This window comes from Delphinapterus leucas, chromosome 17, assembly GCF_059928025.1.
Source record: "Delphinapterus leucas isolate spDelLeu-1000000601 "Yukka" chromosome 17, BTC_Dleu_Yukka2, whole genome shotgun sequence".
In the NCBI taxonomy this organism is placed as follows: domain Eukaryota; kingdom Metazoa; phylum Chordata; class Mammalia; order Artiodactyla; family Monodontidae; genus Delphinapterus; species Delphinapterus leucas.
Genome location: NC_143145.1, coordinates 62,948,601 through 62,973,134, shown reverse-complemented (window position 1 = coordinate 62,973,134; position 24,534 = coordinate 62,948,601). Strand labels below are relative to the sequence as shown.

General features: G+C 39.0%; 1 protein-coding gene across 6 annotated transcripts in view; it reads right to left on the bottom strand.

Annotated features, from left to right (window-relative positions):
* Positions 1–24,534, bottom strand: part of TPD52 (tumor protein D52) — a 119,133-nt gene that overhangs the window by 5,498 nt on the left and 89,101 nt on the right. For 3 of the 6 annotated variants that reach the window (XM_089899021.1, XM_089899020.1, XM_089899023.1), the window contains exons 2-6: positions 22,646–22,761; positions 13,178–13,326; positions 11,470–11,571; positions 2,187–2,228; positions 231–279 (exon numbers count right to left, since the gene is read on the bottom strand). In XM_089899021.1, coding sequence (XP_089755147.1) covers positions 231–279; positions 2,187–2,228; positions 11,470–11,571; positions 13,178–13,326; positions 22,646–22,761 — 458 coding nt within the window. The remainder of the gene's footprint in view (positions 1–230; positions 280–2,186; positions 2,229–11,469; positions 11,572–13,177; positions 13,327–22,645; positions 22,762–24,534) is intronic. The other 3 variants (XM_089899022.1, XM_030763748.2, XM_089899024.1) reach the window with 1 other exon arrangement.

Here is a 24,534-nt window from a genome sequence, read left to right as displayed (position 1 = left end):
TTATACATTTCTTTTCAGCACTTATGCTGGCCTTGCTCAATATACACTCAAAAAAATTGATTAAAAGAGTATACATCATCTTAAATATCCATAAATAATGTAAAGAAAGTTACTGAAGTTCTTTAACTATTTTTAGAAGGAAATACTAATTTGAATAATTTACCCACACCAAAGAAAGTTAAGGCACCAAACAAGATAACACAAAAGACCGTGTTCATTTCTCTACTTGCCTTTAAGTTTTCAACCTTTTCCTCAAACGATTTGAATGTTGGGGAGTTTCTATGGAGAGAAAAGGAAAACAAATAGTAAATTACAAACACTGAACAAAAAAGCCAACAATTTTGAAAACATTATTAAGCTGACTGTATTCCTCTTCGCCATTATTCTCAATCAGCAAAAGAACACATATACCATATGTGACACCTGTTCCATAGATGTGCAGGCATACGTACAAACGTTTTATTATGTGAGATTATCGATTCTGTTCTAAGATTTCTACAACGATGTTTTCAATTCCTTGAACAGAGCCAGTCTTAGACATATACATAGAGTCAAGTACATGTGTGAAGAGATGGAACAAAGTCAGGTACAACGTTGAGTCTGTCACTTTCCCAACCAACTTGTCACGGTATAAGAAAATGCCACTGTTGGATCAGTCTCATTCTGGTCAAGGTGCTACACTAGAACTCATGTTTAAATTCACATGTTGCCTGGCAAGATTTCTACATGAACCCACATCACCTAAGCAGGACAAGCAAACCATAGGAGGTTCCACACCAGGGATGCTGGTTCCCAGCAGCAGCATAACAGACAGGGAGAGGAGAGACCAAAAGGAAGGGAGGAGTACAGAAATGTGGCTTCGGCCACTTCACAAAGCTGCCCCAACTGACAGAAGCTCTCTAAGCCCACAGGAAGCCTCTCCTGTGACTTCACATTCATCCATTTGAATTAAGGAGGATCACAGCACCTGTGCTGCTCCCACCTGGGTTTCCAAAGCTTTTATACTATCCACCTGACCTCCAGTATCCTTCCTACTACCATGATGAAAAAGGAGAAGAAGGGAACAAGGGGTTTCCTCCTTCCCATCGTGGGGACAGGCAATCGGTCCCAAAGTGTGGTCCCCAGACCAATTGCATCAGTAGCTCCTCGGAAGTTGTTAGCAAAGCAAATTCTCAGCCACCCCAGGCCTACAGAATCAGAAACTCAATGTGGGCCCGCTAGGCAGAGGCTTTTAATAAGCCCTCCAGGTAGCTCTGAGGTACACTAAAGTTTAAGCCAAGCATGTATAGTTAAAAATCCTCTGCCTCTATAGAGAGGTCAGGTGAGGTCGTAGAATGTGCCACTTGCAAGTACTTACTGATGAAAGAGGACACTAGAATCAGAGCACAGTTGGCTCCAAATGTCACAGTGGGATGAGGGAAGTAGAAATGGGGAGGATGAAAGAAAAGGGGGGCTTCCCTGGTGGCTCAGTGGTTAAGAATCCGCCTGCCAATGCAGGGGACACAGGTTCGAGCTCTGGTCTGGGAAGATCCCACATGCCGCGGAGCAACTAAGCCCATGCATCGCAACTACTGAGCCTGCGCTCTAGAGCCCGTGAGCCACAACTACTGAGCCCACGCAACACAACTACTGAAGCCCGCGTGCCTAGAGCCCGTGGTCCGCAACAAGGGATGCCACCGTAATGAGAAGCCCGTGCACCACAATGAAGAGTGGCCCCCGCTCGCCGCAACTAGAGAAAGCCTGCGCACACCAACGAAGACCCAACGCGGTCAAAAATAAAATTTAAAAAATTGATCAATTAAAAAAAAGAAAGAAAAGGGGATTGTAACTAAAGCTAATGCAGACGGAGGAGGTGGGACACCTACATCCATGAAAACAGAAGGTTGATTAGATGAGCACTGTTCACTTTTTTTTAATTAAACAGATTCCACATATGAAACAATTTAACAGGTTTACAAAACAAAGAAGAAATGATCATTCCTTTTTCTAATCGCAAACATTTAATGGATTTCTTACACCAACCTAACATTGTTAGGAAGAGCAACTGAAAACTGGTGACAGTTTTCACAGCTTGTTTAGAGTAGAATTCTAGCTCCTACTCCAGAACAGTTCAAGTTAAACATCTAGATAAAAAAAAAAAATAAGAAAACATCAGACCAACTACATTTTGTAAAAATATACTTTACCTCATAGCAGGCATGCTAATTGAGTGTTGAATGGAGCGTATACTAAGAGGCAGCGTTAAAAAGAGATAGAAATGGAGTTAGTAAAGTGGTGATTAGACATTATAAAAAGCAAACAAAACTTAGTTTTCTAGGAGCTTGTTCTTCTGGCACCATGAAGTATTACCTGCTTTCTGAGGTGGAGGGGATCACAATTATTTCAACATAATTTACTTTTATTCATGAGCCAATTTAATTCTAGCAGTTAACAGAGCTAAGGATCAACTTTGCATTCTTATAGCACTTTGAAAATTGTCGAGTGCTTTCACCATTATCTGTAATGAATGTAGCATCAAGGCTCAAAAGTTAATAATTTACAGGTCACAGCACAATCGTGAATGGAACTTGGGTCTTTAAGGCTCCTAATCCAATGTTCACCACCTCCCCTCAAAACATGAAGCACACACACAAACACACGCGAGACCACTGAAGGGCTCCTGCAGTCGTTTTTCTCCCACATACCTGTTATCAGAACAGGAAGGTTTCAAAGTCACTATTTGACAACTTCAAGTGACTTTAAAATTACATGTCACTTCTTAGTGGCAGTCGTATCCAGTTTTCTAGTAAGAGACACCTGTACTTCATCTCAAACTAAATGTTCTTATAGGCCATTCAAATAACATTTGATCCCCTGTTTTACAAGGACCAGCTTTTTATTCAAGGGCAAAGCAGTTCACTGACCATTCGGGTTCAAGGTTATCTACCTCCAGCCATCTCCCACAGAGAACACCTCACAAGATGAAAGTACCTCAATTCTTGGGCTCACTAAGTCACTGTATGCACCCTGCTGATACTGTTAACATGCTTATAAGCATTCTGATTGCTGACACAGCATTTTGGGGTAAGCTGGACAGTCCAAGGTTTCAATTCTCAATTATATTTAAATACTGTGTGTGTTTATGATTTAGTTTTCTCCAAGATTCCGTTGTTACAAATGACAATGTGTTTCAATGCAGCTCCTCAAATCTAGTTCTGCATTAGTATGGAGTATGATCTTGATATGAATCAAAAGAAGCTGACAGCTCGTACGGTCAAATAATCAGTAAAATATTTGGACATCTTCGTAATTAATGTTGTACACAATACAGGAAAAGATCCATTGTAGCTCAGCATTCTCTCTTCCTATCACAATGGTAGATACCTTGGATATAAGACTATATTCTGGGAGGAATTTGCTAATTCTTTTCCTGCTTGATTTATTGCAGTGTGCTGCATCCATATTTTAAAGACAGAGATCAATAAAAATCACCTTTCTTAGTTTACAATACCAGAACTCCAAAAGCTACCTGCCCTTCCTTGGACCCTTCTGAAAAAGCTACCTCTGTAAGTCACGTTCCCAAAACCACCTTCCACCATCACCAATATAATAACTGGATCAGTAGAGGTCCACCCACCAGAGCTAACCTCCTGGTAATTTACAAATTGTTTAGACCAAATTAAAAAAAAAATTTGATTTGAGATAATTAAGATTCCTATCCTGGGATTTCGTAATTAGAACACTAAACCGCTGGTAGTTAGTGGTAGGTACTTGAACCAGAAAGTCATATAGTGTTCGATGTTGAGGAAGACATTTGGGGGGACCAGGTACAAGCTTCAAGAATGCAGAGGAAACCAATTCCCAAAGAAAGAATTGCATATAAGCACAGAGAGAGGTAGAGGGAATGAAGGAGAGATGAGCATTCAGGGAAGAGGGCTCAGGTGGTAGAGGAATGGGTTTCTTGGTTTTTTGGGGGTTCTAGAAGCTACCTTGATTTCTAACAGCTTTTCAATGAGCAGGACTAATCTGGGTGGAGCCTGGGCTTGCTTCCTTTCCTCTCCTTGGATTCCAAAAGAACTTTCATTCTATGCAACACATTCCCTTTTTAGGTGAGCGAAGTCACATAGTTTTCTATTCTTCCTAACCAAAAGACTTTGCTAGAACATTTTGGCAGAAATTACCAAATTCTGGCAAAAGAAGGTGCTTAATGGCTGAACATGTGATAAATTGTTTGTCCGAAGGACTCACACATTGAATTCAACAGTATCAACAAAATGAGAAAATGGGTGGATAAAGCAAGTATAAATATCAGAAATGCACAGTTAATTCTAGTCACTGACTCTCCCTAAGATCTCCCTAAGATCTGTAAAAGATCATTTCCTCCAATGGCCAATTTGTGGATACTGTGCCCCTTTAAACAGCCTACAAACTAGTTAAAAGGGACTAGGGCAAATGCAGAGTGAAAAGAATGATCATAAAGGTGAATTGTAGATGCATCAAGTTGACTATCAATTCCACATGCAGCGCACAAAATTATTTCAGGATTATCCTACATAAGAAACAAGTCCTGAGGTCATAAAAGTTGAAAAACTGAATTATAAAAGTCAACGAAGTCACATGGAATTATCAGGGGATGGAGAATTAACACAAGAAGGCAGTGGAGAGCTTATGAATGACTCATCAAGGGATCTTCCCTGGATTAGGCAGGAGGAGAAGGACGGTTGGTGAAGCATCAGTGCAAGGGGATATCAGGAGAATGGGGGAACTGACAAACAGGGTAAACAGTCAGGAGAAGACAATAATGTTGGAAATACAGACAATTTTTTAAAATATTTTGTTTTTACAGTATTATCATAGGAAAGGACTACCAATACACTTCCAAGAAAACCAAGATAGAAATGATAATTTGGGGCCTTTAAGTTATTAAGCACCTAGAAGGTGCCAATGATGTTTATAATATGACTTAAAGAACGTTAAAAATGAACACTTTGAGGGCTTCCCTGGTGGTGCAGTGGTTGAAAATCCGCCTGCCGATGCAAGGGACACGGGTTCGTGCCCCGGTCCGGGAAGATCCCACATGCCGCGGAGCGGCTGGGCCCGTGAGCCATGGCCTGTGAGCCTGCACATCCGGAGCCTGTGCTCCGCAACGGGAGAGGCCACAACAGTGAGAGGCCTGTGTACCGCAAAAAAAAAAAAAAAAAAAAAATGAACACTTTGAGAATTCTAAGAAACAGTGCAGCATCTCTTGTAAAGGACTTTAGGGTCTTTACAGGATCATGACAAAATCATCCTTGCTGGTGTTGTGTTTCAATTAGCAGTTAAGGCAGAGAAAGAATTTAAATATTTGAGTACCATGAAGGATACATCCACTAAATCTGTTTAAGTGGGAATGTACAGGAAAAAGCAAGGAAATGATTACAATAAGGTGTTTATTTTGTGATGAATTGCTGAGTTGAATTTCTGTATGTTTTACATTTCAAAATAAGAAAAGATTAAAAATACACCCACTGAACAGAGAATGAAATCAGTTAAATTAATACAAAGTCGAGGTGTTCCCACTTTTGAGGTAGCCGTTACAGCAGGAAGAACAAGGAGTACATATCAATTTCAGGTCCACCCAGTTATCTGAACTTCTCTACAATCCCTATTTAAATGAAATTCCACTTTGTTGGTGGCTAGTCTGTAATCTAACAATTGGGCAGCTGTCCTTGCATTTCTAGCTTCTCTATGGAAGGTTACACAAGCTTCAACTTGCCTCAACGTACACATCATCTCTAATATCACTGAAGTTTAAATACAATACGGAAAACTTCAAAAGCACAAAGCCACATTGCTGCTGGACCAGAACTGTCTCTAACAGATATATTGTGAGGATCTGTTACCATCTATGAAGTTTAAACATAATATGGAAAACTTCAAAAGCACAAAGCCATGTTGGTACTGGACCAGAATTGGCTCTAATAGATATATCGTGAGGATTAGTTAGCATTTATAAAGCAAACTTTATGAAAACTTTTTCCAGCTTGATTTTGGCTCTCAAAGAAGGTAACCTATAATCAAAGTAGGAATGTAAATCTGGGTTCCTCAAAACACTGAGAAAAAAAATCAAAAAGGGCAACCTGATTCTCACTCAGAAAACACAAAGTACTTTGCAATCTAATAGTTACTCTTACTTTGGAAAAGTTATTCTTTTAAAAAGCTGAATTGAGTTTTTAAAGTTTCCTTGTTTCTTACATAGGTGTCTGATCTTTTCATACCTAATAATAAGAAAGGGGGAGGGGTAGAGGGAAAAGAAGAAGGAAGGAAGTAGTAAACAGAAGATAGAGAAAGAAGAGTTAACGGTCAACATGTCTGAAAGCTTATCTATGTATTACTATCCCCTTTATTTTTTCAAAATAATCTCTTGATCATAGGTGATGAACCAAAGGAACTGCTGGACCGTGCCTGTAGGGCCTAAGTCTTAAACTATCACTGCTCTGGGGAGGCAAAACAATGCAGAGGGTGGTGCAGGCTCCTGAACCCGGGTGTGCCTGGGTTCAAGTCCTGGCCTTCAGCCACGTCGCTGTATGACTTTGAGGAAGTCACTTAACCTCTCTGTGTCTCAGTTTTCCTCATCTGTAAAATCAGAAAAATAATGGCACCTGCTATACGTAGTCATGCCTGAAACACAGTTCACCATTATTATTGTTACGGATGGCTTTAACTGAAACACAAATTAATATTTATTTCATTTTATATTATTTTCTTTAAAGCTTTCAAATTTCACCCAGCTATTATTTTGGTTGGTAACTTGAACCCTAGAGTCTAGAACAGTGCCTGGCACAAAGCTGCCATTCAATAAATACTTTTGAGTGAAAGAATGAATAAATAATTGCAGTAACTAAAATTAGGAAATATGGGCATAAAAGGTAGAAGAGTTCATTAAAGCTTTTCAAATTCAAATCAAAAGGTACTCTATTACAACAAGAGAAAAGAGGTCATTTCTTTTCCTATTAAGTGGTAGAAATTTTTTTTTTTTAAAAAGAAATTTTCAGCAAAATGGAATTATCTGGAATGACTTTAATGAGTCCGAAACCAACAACAACAAAAAAATATATAGAGGTTTACGTGAAGAAACACACGTCAAAAGGATGGGCTTCCCTGGTGGTGCAGTGGTTGAGAGTCCGCCTGCCGATGCAGGGGACACGGGTTTGTGCCCCGGTCCGGGAAGATCCCACATGCCGCGGAGCGGCTGGGCCCGTGAGCCATGGCCGCTGAGCCTGCGCGTCCGGAGCCTGTGCTCCGCAACGGGAGAGACCACAACAATGAGAGGCCCGCGTACCGGAAAAAAAAAAAAGGCGAAATTTCCTTTGAAGATAAAGGCAAAGTTAATTACATTTCCTCCTAAATATATCAGAAATATTTGACTAATGAGGCTACTGAATTATTAGAGCATGCTATTAATAACATGAAAATTGATGTTTACACTGACAGCAAGTGAAATGAGAAGGCTCTTTTAAAGTTTCTCTCAAAAAAAAGTAAAGGCACGAGTCAGCGTTTGCCATGTATGTGTAGAAAACAAGACAACAGGAGAGGAGTGACTATGAACATACCACCTGGGGAAAAGCTGTCTGTCCCCAAAGGGCCTCCCTGCCGCTGACACCTAATTGTCAGGGCGTCAAAAATAGACATCTCTATCTCTGTCTCTGTCTCTCCCTCTCCCTCCTTCTCTCTCCCCCTCTCCCTCCCCTTCTCCCCTACCCTCCCTTCCTCTTCCTCTTCCTTACTCACCCACCCAAGGCATACAGCAAATATCTATATCCCAAGTGCTAACTTATTGATAATGTAGTACAATTAAAACTGTCACTGACTCTATTCAAGTCAGCAAAATATCCGCAATTCCATCAGAGAGCGAAATCATTGCCACAAGTCTGCTGGGTTAGCATGGACTCGGCACAAAGGGTAGTTAACAAGATTACCCAACTAATTCAAGCACCTGCAAAAAGGGTCCCCCTGCATCCATCTCCATGGGAGGAAAGGCCTTGCTTCTGGGATGGAAACGCTCAAATCTGCTGCCCAAGCTCCTCTCCTTGCACAGCTCTTGGGGGCATGTGGCCAGTGTTTGCCTCTGTGACTCACTCATCTAAAAGATGTGGGGTTTCCTTATGTTTTCTATTGTATATGTTTTTATATACTTCTATTATATGTTTCCATATATTTTCTATTACATATGAACCCATTAAGTCAGATTACAATCAGGACATCTTGATCTAGAAATGATTTTTTTTTTTTTTTTGCGGTACGCGGGCTTCTCACTGTTGTGGCCCCTCCCATTGAGGAGCACAGGCTCCGGACGCGCAGGCTCAGCGGCCATAGCTCACGGGCCCAGCCGCTCCGCGGCACGTGGGATCTTCCCGGACCGGGAACCCATGTCCCCTGCATCGGCAGGCGGACTCTCAACCACTGCGCCACCAGGGAAGCCCTAGAAATGATTTTTTAAAGTGACTTTACCCAATTTTTAATCTGTAAGAAATAATTCCAAAATTTAGTTCTCAAAAGATAATATCTCCCATTTCCAAATTACAATATAAAGCCTTACTTTAACCTGCATGTATTGATACACAATATATTGTTCATTAACAACCAGACTGAAAATGATAGCATATAATCTCAATTGCATTTTTTAAATGAAATGAAAAAAAGTGACTGTGTAAGCAGCTAGAAAAGAGCTGCCCAACTCTATTTCTGGTGAATTAAAAAGACAGAACATACTGAGCCATACTTATGTACATCTGCTTAATCTTCTCAAAGGTACAGAAAATATCATTCCTCAACAGCACTTACGAAGTTTTATATTTTTGTTTACATCTAACATTGTTTTATAATCAGGTATTAACAGGACTCTTCCATTCTTAACTCATTCCCAGGCCCTACTTCCCTCCCCCACTCCATCCACTCAAAGATTTCAAGCTCTTTCTGAACAAGAACCGTGTCTGGTCTAGGTTACATTCTTTAGACCTGCCCATGATAGGCACCTTAATATTAGCAGAATGGATTATGTGAGTGAATACATCCTCACACAACTCAAACAACTTTAGATAAAACTGTCTTTTAACAGTTTCCTAAAGCACTTAGGCCATTTTCAATTGAACACCAAAGATGCAGAATCAATTCCTATCGCTGATTTCTTGGGTTTTTTAGCACAATTTTGAACTTTAAATAGTTCAACACTTAGGGACTTCCCTGGTGGTGCAGTGGATAAGACTCCATGCTCCCAATGCAAAGGACCCAGGTTCAATCCCTGGTCAGGGAACTAGATCCCACATGCATGCCACAACTAAGAGTTCACATGACACAACTGAGGAGCCCACGTGCCGCAACTAAGACCCAGTACAGACAAATAAATAAATAAATATTTAAAAAATAGTTCAACACTTAGAGTTTGTTTATCCCCATGATTTACTCTGACTTTCGGGGCTAAGTGTCATTAAGAGAGAGCCTCAGCTATAAGTACCTATGTGATTACTTAAGAAGGCACAATGCTAGGCCACAGCAAGTGACTGCTTGAGAAGACAATTCACATTAATAGGAACACAGATGGAGACTAGTATATTATCCTTCCTGCTTACACTCAAAAGACCTTCCTCCACCTTAGTTTTCTCTGACTACTAATAGGATAATCAGAGAGTCTGTATGGGAGAGAGAGGAGAGGTTTGCTCAATATCACAAAGACTCCTTCTATAAGGCCTGGTTTGGGCTGACATCTTTTTAATGTACGTTCTTTTTTGGCCTAATATACTTTATTTTTCCTTTTGCAACCATGAAATGTTCTTGCGTGCATAATTATAGAATACAACCAGTGTAACGAAAAAATAAAATAGTATAAACACTATAAGCTAATAAAACAAGTACTAAAACATGCTGAGTCATGGTATATTTGGTATATATCTTAGGCATATTTTACTGCAATAAAAAAATTGCAGAGTAACCTGTACAGGACAGAAGACTAACATTGTGAGACAGTACATATGCTGTCTATTACAACTGCATAATGGGACCCAGGTGAAGGAAGATTCCAACATCCTGACAAAGGCACCAAAGAAATTAAAGCATCAAAAAACAAACAAACAAAGTCAGACATTAAAAGGGAGGAATTCTGCATGCCATGGTAAAGCTGCTTCTTTTTACCAAAAAAAAAAAGGAAAATGTCAAAATCATTTCCATATCCCTTTGAACCACAGTGTCAAATTATTCTTCTTTTAATGTATCCATTACCCATGGTATACAAGAAATCCTCCCTTGAAAATAGGAATGCACCAGAGAAAAGATATTCCAAAAGGCAAGAAAATTACATAGTGGACAAACACAATCATCCAATGTGGCATCATAATCTAAGCACACTTGTCTCAGACGAGAGCTAGGCTGCAGTGATGGTTCAAACTCTCCTTACCTAAAGGAATGTGAAAAGGCTTGCAATCTGCAAGAAGCCAGAGTAAGCATTAAAAAAGAAAGGAAGTTCTGGTAAATCTAAAACAATTAAATAACCTACTTTTAAAAAGATGTGTAAGGTTTTAACTGAAATCTGAAGGGCTACACAATTGAGTCAGCACAGAAAGAAAAGAGAGCACCTAAGAGAAGTATATATAACTGTCAAAAGGGTTTAAGAGAGCTGTGTTTATTACATTGTGTTGAAAATGATAACAGTCCAAATACAATGAGCAAGTCATTTGGTTTTTTTGGTACAAAGTATAATATCAATTAGCCAAACTTATTCAACCAACAAAATTCTGGTTGTAAAATCTACTTTCCCCACAAACGGAAAACACAAAGTCATGCAATCTGAAGGACTGCTTTTTTTAAACACAAATCTTTCATGCCAACAGAAGCACAGACGATTTAATCCACATTTGTCATTTTCAGCGCTATTTTAATCCACAGGGTGGGTGGCGCAAGGCACGGGTGGACACAAAAGCACTGTGAAGTGGTTTTACCAAAATGGCCAGGAAAATTCTGCAGACGCACTGAAAATATAAATACAAAATAAAAAGCAACAGCTCAAAACAAGATTTGGGCCTCGGCAGGAACATAAATGGTACAAAGCAATGCACAAACGAGCATGTTGTAAGCACACCATGGGATAAAGATGTACCTCCCGGAAGTGCAGGCAGGATTCGGTGCTCCCGGACCCATCCCCATCAGACACCAGGCTCCGCCCACAACCACAGGTTTGCAAACATACTTACCCGGTGTGATCAAGAACAACTTAAAGGACAAAATTCACAACCAGAATTTTTCAACAACCTTAAATGTATTCATAAGATGATCAGTTTGAAGGCTATGCCTAAAAGAATTTAGGGAAGCATTTCGGGTCCTGGTTTGAAGGAATGCCCTCCCTCACTCAAACAGAGAGGAATCCAGCATCAGCCAGAACCAGACAGGAAACAAATGCAACCATGATAACAGATTTTAATTTGCCTCAGCTTAATTAAGCCAGGAAAAATGAGGACGTACTTTACGTCTTCCAGCTTTTTGGTGATGACTGATCCAACAGATGAAAAAGCAGCTGAAGCCTTCTGTCCAGCCTGAGATAAGGTTTCAGAGGTCTTCTTGTACCTATATTAATTTATAAAAGAACAAAGCAAAGAAAGTAAGCTAACCTTTCCACGATCCATTATTTAGAATTCAGCGACGGCCACCTCTTGAGAACTCTCAAAAAACAAATTTAGAACATCTAAAACTCTTCACAGCCACCAGGTCAGCATCATCACATCCACCAGGTCAGCATCACCACATCATATTTTACTTAACCATCATTTCAGATACAACCTTCTGCAGTGCGCTAGGACAGCCAGAAAGATAGAGGCCTATAAAGGCGGGGCCAAAGAAATCCGGGTAAGGGCTAAAAATAGTCATGGAGCCAAGATCAAAATGAGCCATAGGTTGAATGAAATTATGTCTCTTTATTTTTTCCCTTTTCCACTTAAGCTAAATAAAACAAAAATGAAATCAGATTCCTCACATGTCTTTCACAACTTTATCTCCTAAAAAGGGGCCAGAAGCAAGGTAGGACCCATGGGTACTTTTTTATTATCCAAATCAATTTTGGGGGCATAAAGATTGTTTTTTGAATTTTGCATATCTGTTGAGCTATCAAATAAGGACCAGTGTATTCTCAACGGGGTACGTAAAAGGTACAATACTTCAAATGACTTGAGTGGGATATTTGCTATAGCACAAAGGTATAATTTACCATCTCCCTCCTCCCATCTACACAGGGATTAGTGAAGGGAAAAACTAAAACAAAAATGAGAGAATATGGTACTTGCACCAAAGAGGTTAAGATCCCCACATTGTAGAAAGGAATGCTCAGGCATTTTTACTTACCCGTCAAGATCAAATACTAAAAACAAAAAAACAACCCAGTTTATGATGATACAAAGAATGGTGTCCTGCATGTTTCCCACTGCCTACTTATATGGGCAGAAAGTGGAGGTGGTCACCCTCGTGCTGTCATGTCAGGATGCAGTCAGCGTCACTGCTGCTGGTCCCCAGCTCAGCAGACGGGACTGAACAGACAACACGGTTCGGAGACTGTCACTACAAGCCTGCTCCTCCTTGTGTCGGTAAACAAAACTGCATCATGACACTGTTGGATCAAAACCGTGTGACCAAAAAGGCCAAAAGATTAAGGGGTGGTCCTCTGCCACCAGCATACATCAGAGATGGTGACCTGAGAATCTTATGGTATGTATAGAACAGGGTAAAAAAAAAAAAGACTGGCTCTGTACTGGGCCAGACCTGAGTTCAAATCCTGCCTCCATACTTTGAGAGGTTTGCGACCTCAGAACTTATCTGCTCCTGTTTCCTTATCTAGGGCTATCTCACTGCCCACTCTACTGGGTTATTCTGAGGATTAAGCGACTCATGTATATATCTGGTAAGTCGATATATAACGTTTTTAGAGCTTAGATTTTATTTCTTCAACTCACGTATGAGGCTGGTTTTCTTTCTGTTCCCTAGAACAGTCTGAAAGACTGAAGTTAGAGAAGGGTCAGATACACTTGAGAATGGGGGGACGGGGGGTGGAACGGGCAGTGCCCTGCGCAGTACAGAGAAAAGCTGCAGAAACGTCCTCAGTGCCTTTCGATCCCGTCCCCAGACAAAAAGGGCAAAGTGTCCTTTACAGTTTCTAGAACAATGTAGAATCAAGGGAACATACGCAGACGTGGCTGTCACATCTTGCCACCCTTTGGCGATGTTCTGTTTTAGTTCCTGGAGCGAATTGATCCCGAGTTTCCGCTTGATCTCCGTTAGGTGCTTCTCTTTTGCTGCTAACACTTGAGACAGAGTCTGGATTTCTTCTTCTACCTGTGAGGAACAGGGTTGGGGTAGGTATACAGTCATTCATAAAGTTAAGATGGTTAGCACAAAACTATACTCAAAATTCTAGTCATTTTAAAACATTTTTGATTCATTTATCTGCCCCTTTAAAAACAACATATGATATGTTGTTACGTAAACCAGTTACATGTTGATGTCTTCTGTAAAGCTGCTTTCCTCTCTTCTCTATATTTCCATCTTGAGTCGTCCCCAGTTACCTCACAGAGGCTGAGGGCTCAAACCTCCACGCAGATAATATTCAAACTACTCTAACAGCCACTCTCCCAACTGCTGGGTCTGCATTTCCAGCTGAACACTGCTGCTTGAATGCCCATAAAAACTCACATCTGTGTATTAAGTCAAACTAATCTCCATCCCCACCAAAATACACACAACCATGCCAAATCAAAATCCAACTTTCTTGCATATTTCATATGAGTTTATACTCTAGTATAAACCGGAGCTCACACTGTCAGCCTCTGTACCTGCTAAAGTCACAAGCATAAATAAACCACACTGTCTCCCCCAGAGAGTCCTGCAGAGGTGTGGACCCTCTGATGCTGACTGGCCAGCCTCAGCTTGGTGGTTAGAAATGGGCTCCCAACCCAAGGTCAGCCAACCCATCAAGTGGCCACCAGCCAGTCTCATTCAGGAACGTAGTTTAAGGGCTTCCCTGGTGGCGCGGTGGTTAAGAATCCACCTGCCAATGCAGGAGACACGGGTTCGAGCCCTGGTCTGGGAAGATCCCACATGCCGCGGAGCAACTAAGCCTGTGCACCACAACTACTGAGCCTGCGCTCTAAAGCCCACGAGCCACAACTACTGAAGCCCATGTACCTAGAGCCCGTGCTCCACAACAAGAGAAGCCACTGCAATGAGAAGCCCGCGCACCGCAACGAAGAGTAGCCCCCGCTCACCGGAACTAGAGAAAGCCTGCGCGCAGCATCGAAGACCCAATGAAGCCAAAAATAAATAAATAAATAAAATTATATATATATATATATATATATAAAAGAATGTAGTTTGAGAAACTATGATCACACTGAGAGTAGAAGCTTGGATAAAGAAGCCCTGAAGTACAGGTGGGGCTCAGTGAGATTCTGAGATGTTTCAGAAGCTTAAATATACTTGAGGAGGCCAAAACCATAAACAGAAGCTATGAAGAAAAAAAAAAAAAAAAAGACTTACAGAGTACAGGAAAAGCCTAAGGCAGGAAAATAGAGGAAAAGGGCAGACCCACAGAGAGAAACGGACACCTGGTGGAAAAGACTTTTGTCCCAGGAAGTTGAAAAACTGGGTCCCTAAAGTACAGTTGGCCTTCTGTATCCACGGGTTCCACATCCACAGACGCAGCTAACTGCAGACTGAAAATATTCGGAAAAAAAAAGTTCCAAAAAAAAAAACACCTGAACTTGCCACGTGCTGGCAGCTATCTACATAGCATTTACATCGTACTTACATAGCATTTACATTGCCTTAGGTATTATAAGTAATCGAGAGATGATTTAAAGCGTATGGAAGGATGTGCATAGGTTTTATGCAAATACTACACCCTTTTATAAAAGGGACTTGAGCATCTGTGGATTTTGATATCCACAGGGGTCCTGGGATGAACCCCCTGCCGATACCGAGGGACGACCATACAGTCATTAATATTCAAGACCCTTAGAAGAATGCTTCTCTTGGCTTGTGGCAAAGCCATATTCTTAGTCTTGACCTACACAACACTTCTATGAGCTCAAAGACAACATGGCCTGTAAAAACAACAGAGTATTGTTAAGCGAACTGACAGTACTCAACAAAAGGAAAGAAGGATAAATCAAATGTGATGTGGCTGCAGCTGCCAAAGGAAAAAAAAAAAAAAAAGAATAACATACTCTCAGATGGCCTTAATTAGAATACAGGCCCATAACAAAAATAATCCTCTGTGCTTATGAGACAGGACCACACATACTGTACCCTTTTGGGAAGTCACAGTTTGAGAAGTATATTGACAAAGTGGAATACGAGAAGAAAAGGGCAACAGTGATGAATAAGGTTCAAAATCAAGTGAATTAAATGACTTGCCCTAAGTCACCAAACTAATAATGTAGGAACCAGAATTTTAACTCAGGTTTTCTGAGTCCACTTCTCAGTTTACTGGCTAATTCTCATTGCACATTGTTAGCTTTCTAATATTTCTCTTTACCTGAACTCCAAATTTCAGATACTTCAAAGACTAGACTTAAAGGTTAAGTTTTCTACCCCTTGACCCATCCCTGAGGTATTCACTTGCCCTAATGAAAGTTAGAAAGAAAGACCACTGTAAATCTTTCTGACCAATACATGACCCAGTACATTCCCTGCTTTTGTTGTTGACTGTGCTGCTAACATACCTACCTAGCTCAAGCTCAGAATACCGTAGCAACAATTCCTTAATTATAGAATAATGAGTGGAAAAGTTACCACAAAGCTATGGTAATTAAGATTGCGTTGTAGAACTAAGAGTCCAGAAATAAACCTGCACATTTATGGTCAACTGATTTTCAACAAAGGTACTACGATAAGTCAGTGGAAAAGAGTATTTTTTTTTTCCACAAATGGTGCTGGGACAACTGAATTTCCATATGCAAAAGAATGAGGTTGGATCCCTAAGTCAGACCATATATAAAAATTAAGATAGATCAGAAATCTAAATGAAAAAGCTAAACAATAAAACTCTTAGAAGAAAACACAGAGGTAAATCTTAATAACCTTGGATTAGGCAGCATCTCTTAGATATGATACCTCAAGCACAAGCAACCAAAGAAAAAATAGATAAATTGACATCCTCAAAATTTAAAACTGATGTGTTTCAAAGGACAGCATCATGAAAGTAAAAACACAACTAAAAGAATGGGGAAAATACTTGCAAATTATATATCTGATAAGGGTCTAGTATGCAAAATACATAAAGAGCACTTACAACTCAATAACAGAAAGGCAAATAATCCAATTAAAATGGACAATGGATTTAAATAGACATTCTGCCAAAGAAGATATATAAATGACCAATAATCATATGAAAAGATGGCCAATACCATTCATTAGTAATTAGAGAAGTGCAAATGAGATACTACTTCACCCCCACTAGGATGGCTGTAATCAAAAAGACAAACAATAACAAGTGCTGACAAGGATGTAGAGAAATTGGAACCCTCATACATTGCTGGTGGGAATGTAAAATTGTGCAGTTTGGCAGCAAAACAGTTCAATAGTTCCTCAAAAAGTTAAACAGGGAGTTACCATATGACCCAGAAATTCCATTCTTAGGTATATAACAAGAGAACTGAAAACATACGTTCAAACAAAAACCTGTACATGAATGTTCACAGTAGCATGATTCATAATAGCCAAAAAGTAGAAACAATCTAAATATCCAACAACTGATGAATGAATGAACAAAATGTGGTATATACCTATACAACAGAATATTATTCAGCCATAAAAAGGAATGAAGCACTGATATGATTGCAACATGGATCAACCTTGGAAACATTATACTAAGTGAAAGAAGCCTGTCACAAAAGACCACATGTTGTTTGATTCCATTTATAGGAAATGCCCAGAATAGACAAATCTATAGAAATAGAAAGTAGATTAGTGGTTACCAGAGACTGGGGAGAGGGAAGATTGGGAATGAACGCTAACGGGAACAGGGTTCCTTTCTGGGGTGATGAAAATGCTCTGGAATTAGGTAGTAGTGATAGTTGTATAACCTTGTGAATATATATAAATCAAGGAACTGTACACTTTAAAAGGATGAATTTGATGGTATGTAAATTATATCTCAAAAAGGAGTAAAAAAAACTAATGTTTTTTATCTCCATTTTATTAAATTTCTACAACTGTTTCAAGCAGTGACTCTAATGTAAAAAAACTGAACCTTACCATTTTCTTTAAATGTAAATAATTTTATTATATCTTATTATCATTATTATGATATCATGGTTATTATGATAATACTGTGATATCACAATGTCATATATGATACGAGGTAAAGTAATAGTATATCTGCCATATCTCATAGAGTTTTCAGAAAAATTGAATAAACTTCTGATAAAACGTGAATACTATACAAATAAAAGGATAAATGCACATGCATCAGAGTTCATGAAGACCTGGACACAAGACTCAGTGCTGCAGTGCATTACCTTATGACCTTAATCTCCATAATCTTGGATTAGGCAATGGTTTCTGACATGTGACAACTAAAGCCCAAATCACCAAAGGAAAAACAGATAAATTCAACTGCATCAAAATTAGAAACTTCTGTGTGTCAAAGGGTGAAAAGAAAGTGAAAAGGAAAACACACAGAATGGGGGAAAACGTTTACATATCATATGTCTGATAACTTCATTTGTTAAATAACATTACATAATCTATTGGGAGATTTAGACCTATATTAAGTGCTATTACTGTTAAGTTAATATTACTGATAATGACATAATTATACTGAGAGCAGGCAAGGATTTGGAAAAACTACTCTCTCACATACTATGAGAAATCTTCTGGATAGCATTTTGGCCTTGTTGGTGTACACGGGAATGACTCTGTGACCTTAAAACCCAGTAGACCCAGGGATTCTACTTCTAGGAATTTATTCTAAAGAACTAATTAAAGAGGTGCCTAAAGGATTATATGTAAGTACTTCCATCAAAATACTGTTCATAATAGCAAAAAAGGGAAACAACTAAATGTTTATAAATACTATGCCCATTAACTAAAAATGAGCTTAAAGCAATTAAAAAATGGGCTATGCAGCAATTTAAAATGATGTTTTCAAGATTATTTACTGGCACAAATTTTTTTTTGAAATTCAGTTAAGTGAAGAAAAGTTACAGATATGTATTCTGATGCCTTCATAAAATACTGAAATATGTTATAGCAATACATAGATAGCAAAAAGTCTGGAAATCTGGAAACAGATAATCTAAATCTTTTACACTGTAGGTAATTTTAATTTTCTTTGCTTTTTTTTTTGTTTCTGCACTAAACATAAATAACTTGTGGAAAAAGTATTTTTGTTTTATCTTTTCAAAATAACAATATTAGGCATGTACCACATACTCAATATTTTTAATTCTTACTCTCCTCGTAGGGCTTATCACCAATCTGCCTTGCCCATCTTATCCCCACCTAGTTTATAAAATCTGATGTAAAAAAAGTGGACTGAACAAACAGGTAAGTGAAAAAGAAACAGGAAACTTGAACAACACTATAAACCAACTAGAGCTAACAGACATAAATAGAACACCTCACCCAAAAACAGTAGAATACACCTTCTTCTCAAATGTACATGGAACATTCTCCAGGACAGAGCACATGTTAGGCAACAAAACAAGTCTCAATAAATTTAAAATCATACCAAATATCTTTATCAACCATAATGGAATGAAACTAGAAATCAAAAACAAAATGAAAATTGGAAAATTCATAAATGTATCAGAATTAAACAGCACACTCTTAAACCACCAATGAGTCAAAGAAGAAATCACAAAGGAAATTACAAAATACCTTGAGACAAATGAAAACAAACACACAGCATATTAAAACTTATGAGAAGTAGTAGGAGTAGTGCTCAGAGGAAAATTTATAGCTGCAAATGCCTACATTAATAAAGAGGATTTCAAATCAAGAACCTAATTCTACACCCTTACAGATCTAGAAAAAGAAGTGTAAACTAAACCCAAATCTAACAAAGGAAGATAATAATAAAGATTAAATATAAGCAAAATAGAGAACAGAAAAACAATAGCAAAAAATCAATGACGTCAAAGGCTGTTCCTTGAAAAGGTCAACAAAATTGACAAACCTTTAGCTAGACTGACAGAGGAAAAAAAAAAAAAAGAAGATGCAAGTAGCTAAAATCAGAAGTATATGTGGTGACACTACTACCAACCTTATAGAAATAAAAAAGATTATAAGAAAATATTATGAACAATTGTATGCCAACAAACTAGATAACCTAAATGAAATGGATGCAATCCTAGAAATTCACAAATGGTCAAAACTGACCCAAGAAGAAACAGACAATCTGAACATATCTATAACATGTAAAGCAATTGCACGAATAATCAAAAATCTTCCAACAAAGAAAAGTCCAAGACCAGAAGGCTTCACTGGTGAATTCTACCAAACAAAGAAGAAATAAGGCCAATTCTTCTCAAATTCTTCCACAAAATAGAAGAGAATGGAAAACTTCCTAACTCATTCCAAGAGGCCAGCCATTACCATGATACAAAAGCCAGATAAAGATATCACAAGAAAACTTGAAGTCAATCCCTCCCATGAATATAGGTGCAAAAATACTCAGCAAAATACTAGCAAACCAAATCCAGAAGCATATTAAAAGGATTATACACCATGACCTAGAATACATACACCTAGGATAAAGTGGGATTTATCCTAGGAATGCAAGGATGATTCAACATATGAAAATCAATCAATGTAATATACCATATTAATTGAATTAAGATGAACACATGATCATCTTAATAAGGTGCAGAAAAGCATTTGACAAAACCCAACACCCTTTCATGAAAAAAACACTGAACAAACCAGGAAGAGAAGGGAACTTCCTCAACATGAATAAGTGCATTTATAAAAAAACAAAAGCTATCACCATACTGAATGGGGAAATATTGAAAGCATTTCCCCCAAGATTAGGAACAAGACAGGGATGCCCACTGTCACCGCTGCTATTCAACGTAGCACTGAGGTTTCAGTCAGATCAACAGGGAAGAAAAATAAATAAAAGCATCTAAAATGGAAAGGAAGAGTAAAACGACCTTTAACTGCAGAAAATATAAGATATAAGATAACTGCATTATCTTATATATAGAAAATTCTTAAATAATGCAGAAAAAATCTATTAGAGCTAATAAGCAAATTCAGCAAAGTTGCAGTATACAAGATTAACATGGAAACTTCAGCTGTATTTCTATACAGTAGCAATGAAAAATCTGAAAAGTAAATTAAGAAAATTCCATTTATAATCACATCAAAAAGAATAAAATACTTCAATATAAGGTTAACTAAGGAAGTATAAGATTTGTACACTGAAAACTATAAAACATTGCTAAAAGGAATTAAAGAAGATCTAAACAAATGAAAAAACACTCCACATTCATGGAGTGTAAGATTTAATATTGTTAAGGTGGCAATACTCCCCCAAATCAATCCTCAGATTCAATAAAAGTCCTATCAAAATCCCAATGGCATTTTTTGTGGGTAGAAAAGTAGATTCTAAATTCATATAGAATTGCAAGAGACCTTAAATAACAATTTTGAAAAAGAAGAAAAAGGTGAAAAAGTCACACTTCTCGATTTCAAAACTTACTACAGAGCTATAGTAATCAAAAGAGTGTGGTACACTCAGAAGGACAGACATATAGATGAATATATCAGAATTGAGAGTCCAGAAAGAAACCTTTACATCTATGTGAAATGATTTTTGACAAGAATGCCAAGAGCATTCACTGAGGATAATCTCTCAACAAATGGTGCTAACAAAACTAAAGTCACATGTGAAAGAATGAATTTGAACCCTACCACAAACCATACACAAAAATTAACTCAAAATGTATCACAGGCTTATATATAGGAGAGAAGTTTTAGAAGAAAACATAGCGTAAATCTTCATGATTTGAGTTTGGGAAATGGATTCTTAGATGTAATGCCAAAAGGACAAGCAACTAGAGAAAAAATAAACTGGACTTCATCAGACTTTAAAACCTTCGTGCATTAAAACACTATGAAGAGGGACCTCCCTGGTGGTCCAGTGGCTAAGACTCTGTGCCCCCAATGCAGGGGGCCCAGGTTTGATCCCTGGTCAAGGAATTAGATCCCACATGCTGCAACTAAGAGTTTGCATGATGCAACTAAAGATCCCGCATGCCGCAACTACGATCCAGCGCAGCCAAATAAATAAGTTTTTTTTTTAAAAGACACTATGAAGAAAGTAAAAGGACAATGTATGGAATGGGAGAAAATGTTTGCAAATTACATTTCTGATCAGGGTCTAGTATCCAGGATATAGGAAGAGCTCTTACATCTCAACAACAAAAAGGCAAATAATGTTTTAAGAACATGGCAGAGGTTTGAATAGACATTTCTCCAAAGAAGGCATATAAACGACTAATAAGCACATGAAAAGATGCTCAGTATCATTCGTCATTAGTGAAATACAAATAAAAACCACAATGAGATACCACTTTACACTCACTAAGATGGCTATAGTCAAAAAGACAGAAAATAAAAAATGTTGGCGAGGATGTACAGAAGTTGCTGATGGAGATGTGAAACGGTGTCCCTGTGAAAACAGTCTGGCAGGTCTGAAAAAAAAGTTACCCATGGAATTACCATGTGACGAGCAATTCTACTTCTGGGTATATCCCAAAGGAATTAGAAATAGGTATTCCAACAAGTAGTTTTCCACAAATATCCCTTAGCTCAGTATCTACAATAGTCAAAAGGTGGAAACCACCCAAATGTCCATCAACAGATGAACGGATAAACAAAATACAGAAGATAAATACAATGGAATATTATTCAGCCACAAAAAAAGCAGTGAAGTACCAATACAAGCTCAACAAGGATGAACCTCAAAAACATTATACTAAATGATAAAAGCCAGATACCAAAAGTCACATGATATGTGATTCCATTTAAATGAGATATTCAGGATAGGTAAATCCATAGAGAGAGAAAGCAGATTAATTGTCACCAGGGGCTAAGGAAGGGAAAACGGGATGCCAGCTTAGTGAATATGAGGTCTCGTCTGGATGTGCTAAAAATGTTTGGAGCTAGACAGAGATGATAATTGCACGGCATTGTGAATATGCTGAATGCCACTGAACTGTACACTTTACAATGGTTGATTTTAAGAAAAAAAAAAAAGAGAGGAAGGTATGGAAAGAAGGTTCGAAGTACCTCTATCCACAACACTGCCAAGGGGAGAAAAAAGTCAGTGAAGCAGCTGAAAAGCCAAGCGCATCAGGGTTAGTGAGGTCACTTAGAAGATATTCACTAGTAGCCCTCATCCATTTCCCACTTCACACCCTACTTCTCAGATCCACTTTACCTGTACCTACCTTCCCTCATATAAAAACCAACTGATCTCACACTCCCTCATCTCCTCTCCCCCACTCAAGATCTCTAGGAGAGTAAACACATGTTGCTTTCTCTGCCCTGAAACTGAGTCTACGATATTACCATGTGCTTTAGAAAAACAAAAGACAATATAGTAAGTGCAAAACATGAAGTTCCAGAAGGATTGCGCCTTTACCTTTGCAAGTTCTCTTCTTAGCTCTTCTCTCTCCTCCTCTGATAGGGTCTCAGTGGCACTGATAGTGGCAACAACATCTTCTCCTTCCTCGGGTACTGGGTCTGTTCTCAGTAGACCTTGTTGGAGATTTCAAAAAAAAAAAAAAAAAAGTCTGTAAGGTATGAAAGCTAAGTAAAATTCTCCTTTGGGCTCCTCCACTGCCCCAGCCAGAATAAAGCCAATTAGGTTAGAGCCACACCTCATTTTTCTACACCTTCAAATGATGTGGCTCTCCCAGGAACGCACCAAAAAAAAAAAAAGTCTGACCTAACCACTGAAAACCACCAAATGACACCCTACCAAAATATGAATTTAAAAAATACAGCGCCGGGCTTCCCTGGTGGCGCAGTGGTTGCGAGTCCGCCTGCCGATGCAGGGGACACGGGTTCGTGCCCCGGTCCGGGAAGATCCCACATGCCACGGAGCGGCTGGGCTCATGAGCTATGGCCGCTGAGCCTGAGCGTCCGGAGCCTGTGCTCCGCAACGGGAGAGGCCACAACAGTGAGAGGCCCGCGTACCGCAGCAAAAAAAAAAAAAAAAAATACAGCACCCTCTCTGCTTCTGTTCATTTCTCCAGTCACAATATACTTACTGCAAAGCAGAAGAGTTAAGAGGCCAAGAATGGGATCTTCCCAAGACTTTAAATGCTTAACTAGTCAATCAGCATGACTAATAATTCATAGTAACCAAAGGAAGGAGACTGTAAATGTCTTTAGCTTCCTCTACTAATCAGATTCAACTCTTAACAGCCTCAATGAAGAACTATCTAAAGAAATTTTATTCCATTTCTTTCCCTTAGTTAGTGGAAGTAGGAGACACCTTCTTGTAGCTTTTTAAAAATATGTATCTCATCCAGATACCCTTTTAAAAATCCTAAATTATATACTCAGAGAAATGACCAACACCCACATAATATTTCTACCAAAACACTATTTATGACCAATCCTGCCACACCCATTGCCCTGGAATAGAGCCAATGTCTACTCATCCATCAGGAAGAACTCAGTATTTTCAGAGAGTAGCCAGGAAGCCACCTGCCTCTCGGCAAGTCTCCCCTCTCTTCTGCCCAACCAACCAAGTACAAGGCTAAGAGCGTGGGCAGTGAGGCCCCTGAACCTTGGGTGACAAATTTAAGAGGGCACTAAAAAAACCTCAATATAAATTATTTTAATATTTTAATGTAATATTTTTTAAAAATCAAAGTTAATTCAAAGAATCCACGGTGAACAAAGTACCAAATTTTTAAATAGACAGGCTCAGTATGGTTGACTTTTCCTTTTGCCTCAGGCTCCAAAGGTGGCTTTTCATAGCACTGTTACTGATCTCGTCTTTATTTAAAATGTTAGTATGTTGTTCATCATGGATTCCTTCCATTTTAATCTTCTTAAAACACTGCATTAACATAATACTCATCTTGATTGCAGGGCTTTTCGATGCCCCCTTAAATTCTACACCTGAGGCAAGGGCTCGCTCGCCTTACCCTGGTCGCAGTCCTGCCACCCATTCCCATTACCCAGCTGTGGGAGTTCACAGTCTCCTCTGGCAACAGCTTTTTTGCACCGGGAACCAGGAAAAGGTCTCCTCCTCTTCCTGCTCTTTGCCTCTTTCTGCCAGTGAGCATTCCAGGGACCACATTGTTCCCCACCAGCCCTCACGTCCACTTCTGGGAAGAGCTGGTTTCACCACAGTGGCAATGTGGCATCCACCCAAAGCAGGATGCCAGGTGGCAGATGACAGACTTAAGAGGCAGGCAGAGAGGAAGACCGACAGAGAACAAGCACGCTGTTTGACAAGCAGCCAGCGCCATGGCAAGCCCAGGAGGAGTATACGTACGTACATTGTGTAAAAGG